Source organism: Haplochromis burtoni, unplaced genomic scaffold (assembly GCF_018398535.1).
Source record: "Haplochromis burtoni strain Fernald_Lab_line unplaced genomic scaffold, NCSU_Asbu1 Contig_893, whole genome shotgun sequence".
Lineage (NCBI taxonomy): Eukaryota > Metazoa > Chordata > Actinopteri > Cichliformes > Cichlidae > Haplochromis > Haplochromis burtoni.
This window is the reverse complement of record NW_024583254.1, coordinates 38,905-48,764: the sequence shown is the minus strand read 5'-3', so window position 1 is coordinate 48,764 and position 9,860 is coordinate 38,905. Positions and strand designations below refer to the sequence as shown.

Genomic DNA, 9,860 nt, shown 5'->3' with positions numbered 1-9,860 from the left:
AGAAGAGATAAAAGCATGAATAATTATCTCAAGTTCTGCCTTTGACGCTATTTTTCAACACTAGTATCTGTACGTTAAATAAATAATGTCTGTACTTTTACCGCCTCTGCTGATAGCTTTGCATTGTTAAGAGCTGTATTTTCTAGTACAAAGGGCATTAAGCCCTTTTATTTACTCTCGAAACATGGTTATATGAAGAATGTGAAGGAAGAATGGAGAGCTGAACGTCCGAGTGTGTGCCTGTCGACAGCCCGACCATCTGGCTGCTGAATTGAGTTGTTGAAAAGAAACGCGCTAGCATTAGTAGTATTACTGCATGTAGCTCCAATCACCACTAGTTAAAGATCACCTTAGTCTATTAAAAATATTACGTTCCATGACAATATTTAGTCTTCATAATGGTGGAGACAAAATATGAGGAGGAAAAATGAGAAGACCAAATTTCCTTTCTTTATGCAGCAGTTTCTTTGATAAGATAAGATAACCTTTATTAGTCCCACACGTGATATCTGATAGTTTGAGATTCATTGCCATAGACATCTACCTTGGTGTAAGCAGCCATTAACATTCAGTTTCATTGAGCTGGCATGTTACAGAACAATACGCACAAACAAACACAGAAATTGTATTTGAATGAAAACATGAAATGGAGGATACAACACAGTGAAACAAACAAACACATGTATTAAGGTGAATGTAGTTCTTGTTTTTGCTGCCATGCACACACTGGTAAAAACAAACACATATAGTGCACTTAACATGACCTATAATAACTCTGCCTATTTGGGGTTTTTTGACCAGCAGGGGGGTTTGTGTACACATGAAGCCCTCAACATTTGAACCTCCTTGAGGCAGTTAGCTGAAAGGCTTCAAACCCTGATGAAACTTTATCTTGCCATTACTAGGGAAACACAAACTAACAAACAATGGACACAGTGTTTCTAGACTGCTGCCTAATTATTTATTACTGTAACACAGAGTATGCACTGCTCTGGTTTCACAATACTGCCCAGCCAGCTGCTGTTTCCTTTTGCAGTGTCTCTACTGTCAGCTTCACTCTCCTTCTGACACAAAAACCCTCAGTCCCAGAACACTGCTGTGAAATCAGAGGTATACAATGAAAGCTTTGAGCTTTTTCAGCATTTCCCTGCAGCTAAGCACTCATGTTTTAAGACTAAGACTCTGAGGAAGGAGAGAAGGACAAAGAAGGTGGGGACAAGGGACTGATGGAAGGAAAGAAGTAAAAGAAGGAGACAACCAAGGAAAATGAGTTGGTGAGATGGAGGGAGGAAAGGAGAGAATAGGAAGTAAAAAGGAGAATGGGAGGACTGAGAAGACGATGAAGGAGTAAAGGAAAGAGGAGAAAGTAAAGGTGTAAGGAGGTATGAAGCAGGGGCTCCTCTTAATGGAAGCATGACGTTCAGAGATTCCTGTCCTGCATCTCACAGGAACATCTGCTTCTCTTTAAAGTGGAGAAACACCTCTGAGCTTCCTCTGAACTGGGGACTCTCATAGAGGAGCGCCGGCTGAGCATGAATGTGCTTGTGCGAATGGGTGTGAATGGGTGAATGCACAAGTTGTGTAAAGCGCTTTGAGTGCTCAGAAGAGTAGAAAAGCGCTATATAAGAACCAGTCCATGAACCTCAGCCTTCCTCAACTACTACACTGCTGTCAGACAGGCAACGTGAGTTGTATATGGAGCTGGCTCGTTTCTGGTCTGCTTGTTGTCACCTCAAGCCTCCAATTGAATGGAAAAACGTGCGCCATGGTAGAAAATAATCCTCATCAAAATCAAAAGAAATGGAGCTGTCACATCACGGCTGTGACGGCAGCAGCATCGACAAACTAAACTCGGAAAACTTATGAGCGCTTGTCACATTTAGAAATGTGGGAAGTGGAAAGGGGTCCTCTGTAGTGATGGGATTTCCGGCTCTTTTTAGAGAACCTGCTCTTTCGGCTCGGCTCACTAAAAAGAGCCGGCTCTTTCAGCTCCGAACCGGCTCTTCAGGTTGTTTTGTTGCTTAATTAATTTATTATTAACAATAATATAAAATTATGCACAAAAGGAATTACTAATGTAAAAAAAAGTGGTTTTATTCATATATGTTTATATATAAATATATGCGGTGGCCCCTAGTGACGAAGCACGTACAAACTCCAAAGCACATTTCTAGTGTTAACTGAACATCCAAAACAGTGCCTAATTACTATACCTTTCTAATGTGATGTTGTTGTCCCTGGCTCTCTTTCTCTCTCTTTCCCTCCTGCTCTGTTCCTGTGCTACTGCGAGTAGTGATGTGGGGATCGATCCTGAAATATCGATTCCTCTGATACCAGTCATTTATGTTCTAGAATCGATTCTCACATTAAAATATTGATAGTTTAGTAATTTAGGGTAAATTTGTAGTTTATCATTAACAGGAACACAGTGGAAAGAAACTATAACATTCGGATTGTCTACATTCAAAGGAACTACTTCTTCTTCCGCCTTTCATAGTCATGTGCGAAACACGGCTGTATAAATGTGTCCCTTGGCGTGCGCACTCACAACACTGGCTGAGCGTAATTGTGCAGATGTATTTTACCTCCACAAACAGCTGAGACGTAGTTTGTGATACATGTGGGAAAAAAGTGAAGTGCCATACTTGCCAACCTTGAGACCTCAGAATTAGGGAGACATTCAAAAGGGCTGTTGGGGGTGATAAATACAATTTACAGTGTTTATTTATCGGATAAAATACATTAAATGTCACCCGGAAACAGCAGGGGTGTCCAAATTCAGAGGCTGCTTCCACCTGAGGACCAGGCCTTCGCGGTCTAAAGAAAGCCGGGTAGTACATCACAAGCTCCCTCGGTGGAGTGAAACTCGGCCGTCTGCTCCTTGGTATCTATAATATAACCCCGCGCTGGAGCAAACTCTCGGCCGTCTCACACTTTGTTTAATTAGTTTTCTGTTTGACGTTTATTCAGCTGTGTGAAAACCCGGAGGAACCCTCCCGATGGATTAATAAAGTAAAATTTAATTTAATCTAATCTAATAACCTTTTAATCTCAGCCAAACCAATTTACTCACAAACAAACAAAACACTGAAAAAGCCAAACAATAACATAGAGTTGTGACATTTCCTAAATTTTAGAAACATCAAAGTTCTTCACAAACCATCTTCATCTTTAAAAGAGGAAATTGGGAATGTGGAGGTGACTTTAAGAAGCTGAAGAGTTTCTTCTTCAGAGGAAACACTAATGTTCACATCTCCTCCACAGCTGTAGCTGTATTAAACATTTGTCCTCCATCTACAGGAGCAGTCAGCTGACTATTTGTAAGTTATGATGTTTGATATTCAGGCTGATGAAAGTGTTTGAATTTAAAATAGTTGTAATGTTGGAGCTGTGAGCTGAAACAAATTCAGTCTGATGTGTGGAAACCATCACCTGCAGTTTATTCATCGACTCATTTTCTGCAGACAGAGGTTGTGTCAGATAACATCAGTCCATCTCCTTATTCTACAGCTCACAATACATCAAAGTCCTCCTGGAACACGTGCTCTTATTGTGAAAATCCACCTTCTTTCTCAATCAGAGGTGGAGCCCTGACACCTTCCAGGTAGCAGCTCACCTGTCTGTCTGTGCAGCAGGTTTGGACTTGGTTGGTTTGAAGCTGAATTTCAGTGAGGAGCTCAGACTTGTGAGACGAGAGGAGTCACTTAAAAGGTTTTTTCATGGAAGTCATTCAGGACCCACAGTGGGCCCACAGACTACGAAGCCTTTGGTTTATTATTTATTGCTGCAGTCAGTGGAACATTTATATAATGTAATATACTATAATATATTATGCATTTACAGCAGTAAAATTATTTAAATGTTCAGACTGTCAAATGTGAAGTTTAGAACAGAACTCACTTACAGTTCATTAAGCTGTAACTGTACTTTTATGTTAATTTGAGCCTGGATTTTTCCATTTGGATCCATGTAGTTAATGACACTTGAAAATCAGGACTTTAATTAGTGATGTGCGATACCACTAATTTCCTTTCCGATCGAATACCAAGTAAAATTCAGGGTGGTATCGACGATACTGATCCGATACCGATACTTTGCACAAAAACTTTAATCTTTTATTATATCTCAAATTATAGCGTCATAATGATTACAGGACATCAGATTACTTGTTCTTATCACTTAATAATGCAGAATTCATCGTACAGAAATAAAAAAAAAACTGAAGTTGTGGCTATTTGAACACGTTGCCTGACTGCAGCACTAAAGGACTCCGTGAGAGACGTCTGTCTCGCGCTAGCACTTGTCCCTGTCCACTCCTCCTCTTCAGTTCGCCTCAACATACACTTGTCATATTCTGTGATATGATTTACTCTGATGTGTTTGACAAATTTGTGGTGTTGCCACAACACCTCACTTTCTTGCCACATGTATCGCAAACCACGTCTTGGCTGTTTGTGGATGTAAAATACGTCCGCACATAACTACCATTACGCTCAGCCAGTGTTGTGAGTGCGCATGCCAAGGGTCTACGACACATTTATACAGCCGTATTTCGCACATGACTATGAAAGGCGGAAGAGTAAGTAGTTCCTTCCAATGTAGACAATCCGAACGATATAGTGTCTTTCCACTGTAATCCTGTTAACTATAAACTACAAATTTACCCTAAATTATTAAAATATCGATATTTTAATGTGAGAATCGATTCTAGAACATAAATGTCTGGTATCGGAGGAATCGATATTTCAGGATCGATCCGCACATCACTAACTGTAATCCACAGTGAGAACGTCTTCCATCAACATTTTTCTGAATCTTCTAAATTCCTGATTGTGATAGAATTAAGTCCAATCTGACCACATAAAGTTACACAACCACAAATTATCAGTGTGAAATTAAGTTCATTGAAAAACAAAGAGCTCTTATTGTGAAAATCTGCCTCCTTGCCCCTCCCACCTGCCATACCTCAGTTAGAGTCCCGCCTCCTTCCAGGAAGCAGCTCACCTGTGTGTCTGTGTTTAGTGTCCAGGTGTGGAGTGGAGCTTGTTGTTGGTGTGTGTTTGAAGAAACTGTAAGTTTGCTTTATTTCCTTCTTTAACAGTTTATCTTTATGAACTTTACTGTTTGTTCTGCTCATGTTTGATTTCTTCACTGGTTTTATTTCCGTTCTCTCCAGTGTGTAATGTTTTCCTGGCTACAATCAGCTGTGTGCAGCTTAGTTCCTGCACAAACAGCACAAATCTGCCGCTCCATAGTTCACGGTAACGGACTCACAGCTGGACCAACGAGGCCGAGTGTGTGATTCTGAGCTACGTTCGTGTTTGTGTACATATGTATAATTTGTACTTTGTGAGTTAGCCTTTACCATCACTGTGATTAATATTTACAAACGAGACACCTGCCAGAGCTTGAACGCTAAGGTAGCCAGACAGCATCCTAATGCTAAGAGCTCTGAAAGACACAAGTTAAAAATCTATTTGAGCGCTTTGTGAATGAGAGCAGCAGAGTTAGTTAATGGTCAGATGGTTACAGAAAAAGCAGCAGACTTTGTAAATTATGATTTATTCTAGCTGTAACTTAGACATGACATGACAGGAAGTGATGCCTTAACGTTCAGCTGTCTTTGGATTTTCTTCAGGAAATTTAGTTGCAGCTGTGAAATAAGGCCGACTGTGAGGAGGAAGTGTAATATGAAACAGGAAGCCTGAAGTCACAGTGTCAACATGTCAGCAGAAAACCTCACCCATGACTGCTTCATCGACATGGAGCTCTGAGTGTTCATTAAAGGATCATTGTGTGAAAGACACTAACACAGCTGACTGCAGCCTTTAGCTGTGAGAACACAGTGTCTCACGTTCACATTCACTTTACTGTTAAATACACTCATTAACTTTAAACAGCTGCTGTTATCAAGTGAAAATAGCAAAGATGTCAGGACTGGGCTGAGTCCCAGTGTTTCAACATCCTAGTAACTTCTCAGACAGTCAGAACTCATCAGAGCTTCTCATTATCATCAAGACAGATTTAGGTCAATAACATTTCACATTTCTGTGTCATCATCCATCAAATGTTGACACATAGTGGGTTTGTCATTCTCTTAGCTGACACTGAGATGAAGCAGGACAGAAGCAGCTGATATTTGGACAGCACACGGTTGATGTGCACATGAATGATTTGTGTTTCCTCTGCAGGTGAAGGTAGAACGTGTGTGTGAGCTGATGTGGATGTGAATTCAGCAGCATGGATCAGTGTGAGGACAGAGAGGAGGGAGTCCCTCCCTCTAAAAGAGCCAGAGAGAGCCAGACCAAAGCTCAGAGGTGAGATGACCATCTCTAACTGTCCATGACTCTTCTCCATGTCACAGCTCAGCACTCACATCACTGCTCCATCATTATTCACAGGAACCAGCCTGGACCTCCACCCATTTGTGTGTCCTTAAAGAGTGATGCATCTAAAAATGAAGCCGTTAGATTTAAAGTCCAACCTGTGTCTGCAGCAGAGAGGTGAGCTGTTAGTAACGCAAACTATTTGATGTCAGTTTGGTGTCTGATTTAAATCAACTGCTTGTCTTCATTTCCCGGTTTCTAAACTGGATCTCAAGGGAAGTCACTGAGCGAGGAATTCCTTTATTCTCTAAAACATGTGTAAAACATGTACATTTAAACTCCTGCTGCTCACAGTAAGCCCATCAATAGTCCTGCACAGTGTTAATGACTGTGTTTACCTCTGGGTGGCGTTATGTTCTTACACTGCCAACACTAGTTTGGCATTTCCTTCTGCTCAAGCTCAGTGTGCAAACCACTTTGTCTTTGGGATGAGGAAGGTCCAACGGACCGTGGATACACTGTTCTTTCAATTGTGTAACAGTTTTTATTGATTGTGCACTTGTATCAAATTCTCTTGTTCAGCACACATGCCAACCAGCTTTCCATCTGACTGCACACTCCTCTCATGTCGACCTCACTATAGGAACGGACCACACCTCCACGACAGAAGGTATTCCAAGTCTTTATCAGCTTTTTTTTTTCTTCTAACAGGATCCATACGACACCCGCTGGACCTGAACCTGATCCCAGCTGTGTGTCCCTAAACAGTGGCTGGTCTGCAGATCGTCCCATTAATTTTAAATTCGAGCAGGCATCTGTTGCAGAGAGGTGAGGTATTCGTAACTTGAACTCTTTGAGAGCTGATGTAACCGCTTGATGTTGTTGGATATAGACTGCAGTGCAAAGACATCATTCAATCACTCAATCCCATTAAAACTGTCTTAAAAGAGTCTTTGGTTTCCAAGCAACTAAAAATCCACTTTGGCGAACAGGAAGTGATCAGAGGGTCTGTCCCACCACCTGTCAGTCTCACCAAACATTGACCATAGATATTATTAATTAGATTAAATACAGTAAATAATAGTCTTATTTGGACATTATCGAAAGGGAATACTGTATAATACAAATTTTGGAATAGATTTTTTTAAATGACAGTATATGATTGCAAAAAAATTTAAAAAAGAAAAAGAAAGAAAAACACATCTTAGAATAGGATCTTCATGCATATAAATGAATATTTGATTAACCCATTAATTAAATGCATAATTAATACATTGATATAGTTAAATAAATATGTGAACTATTGTTAATATAGTGACAAGTTCTTGACACCAAACTACATACTAGTTTCATTAATAAACCAAGCTCTTCGCATGAGGTTTTGAAACTGCTCAGAAAAGACTTCCTTAGCAGGGACAGTGAATTTATTTACAAATGCAGAAACATTGTAACCAACAGTTCCAAAAATGTGATGTCCACCAATCCCAGCTCCCAGTGCAGTGTTCCAAATGCAAAACACACTGCACAGATTCTCCTGAACTATTTACAAAAAGTTTCTTGAGCTCTCTCTAATTCCGATGGTTTCTTGATTTAAAGCAAAACATAGGTAAGTACACTTCACACAATGAGGTCTTCATTTACGAGCTGGGTTTATACTGACTGGTTGTCACACAACAATCCAGCATCAACTGAAGCTAAAAAGAAAATGACTAAACAGAAATCATATTTATTGATCAGCTCTCCTATAAACCTGAAACTTGCTGAATGAAAAACGGCTGGAACCAGATGTTATCTGCCGAACAACAACTGCATCATGCAGACACACTCAGCTCTGTCAGTTTGCTGCCCTGGTCAGATTTTCTCCTGCTACATATCACAGCTCCTTAAAACTATTCACAGGGAAACTCTGACACCTGTCAGCATCACAGCTTACCTCTGCAGCCAGCGTCTATTGTTCTGTTGTCTCAGCATGTTCTGTGGATTTATGGGCTGGTGTTGCTGGCCAGATGTCCTCGTACAGGGGAGAAAATAAATTATTCTAACACCATCTCAACATTTCTGTTATGTTATACATTATTATGTCAGCGGATGGTGTTCTTGTACTGCTGATGATCCACTGAGTTATTAAAGCTGCAGGTTCAGACATGCACAGCTCAAAAATAAATGAGCTCTACAGGAAAGATGCTAATTTTGTCTCCACCGATCAATCAGTTTTATACGTTTTATAGATTTGCTCAACAGCCTGCGAACTGCTGTTGGTCCAGATTGTGGTTCAGACTGTGCTTGAAAAATGAAGTTATCGTGAGACATTTATTCATATTCATGATTTGTTACATTGATGATCTGGATGGAGCATAAAAGTATTCTGCTAGAAACTCAACAATAAATATTGTGTGAATCTCAGATCTTCTAGAAGCTGACCTGGTCATCTCCTGAGTCCAATTCTGTAATTACAAAGTGTGTTTAAAAACTTTATCAGCCAAATCTGATACTAAACCTAACCTTGCTTTGACTAGAAGGAATATTATTTACATTAATATCAGTACTTTCTATCACATTTTCAAAACACGCTTGCTACTTTTTATTTGACAGTCAGAGGAGCAATCATTTCATATCATTGTGCTCCTTCAAACAGCAAAGTAGTTTAGCCTTAACAGTAACACATGAAAGGAAATCATAATACTGCATTAATCACCAAGGGTTATCACATATAGAGAGATGAGGCTAAAGAGGCTAAACCAGGCAGTGTGTGCAAGATTGAAAGCTAAACTTAGTTAGAGATGGGGACAAAATGTAAGACAGACAGGACAGGAGAGGAAGAACAGAGGTTGTAGTTACAGGTAGGACTGCATTTGATGGAAACGGGAAGTTTAAAGGGAAAAGGATGGAGTGCCCGTCAGGGACGAGTTCTTGCCCCAGTGGAAGAGTTCAAGTATCTCAGGTCACAGTTAGCCTACGTCAGGTGTAGCAGATATTCATATGAATTTTAGCTGATGATGCTGAGATTCATTGACTGAATTCCACCTTTAGCCCAAGTTTAAACCATCTAGAAAACCGACAGGATAAACAGTGTACTGTGAGTGTAGATGATTTTTTTTTTTTTTGCCTGTCCCGTTTGGCTCTTTTGCCATCAGAATTGTTGTCTAAAGGCAAAGAAAGATGCCCAACGGATTTACTTTACCAAACTGACCATTCCAGCTTTGCCGTAATAGTCCATTTGATTCACCTTTTATTGTTTATTTTATTTTCACTTACTGAACATGGGAAAGACTTGACTGGGGGAAAGAAAGAGGGAAAGAGAAACAGCTGAGAAGAGGGATGGGGGAGAAGGGCAAAAACCAAAAACCAACAGAATGAGCAGAAAAAGAAGAAAAAAAGAAAAAAAATGCATATATCAATCACCTGGATCGCCTGCTGAGAAAGAAAAAAGAAAACAAGCAGAAGAGAACAAGAGTAATAGAATAAACAACATCACAATGATATATGGGAATATGACAGTAAATACTAAATATTAAACATTATTGTGCAGCACAT

The 9,860-nt window shown here is 40.0% G+C and overlaps 1 protein-coding gene across 1 annotated transcript in view; it reads left to right on the top strand.

The window, feature by feature from the left end:
- The first annotated feature begins 6,323 nt into the window (after window positions 1–6,323).
- The window catches only part of LOC121812856, a 9,868-nt gene continuing 6,331 nt past the window's right edge, over window positions 6,324–9,860 (top strand). Inside the window, exons 1-2 of the mRNA XM_042216002.1 lie at window positions 6,324–6,503; window positions 7,038–7,154. Of these exons, the coding sequence (XP_042071936.1) occupies window positions 6,343–6,503; window positions 7,038–7,154 (278 nt within the window). The 5' untranslated portion in view covers window positions 6,324–6,342. The remainder of the gene's footprint in view (window positions 6,504–7,037; window positions 7,155–9,860) is intronic.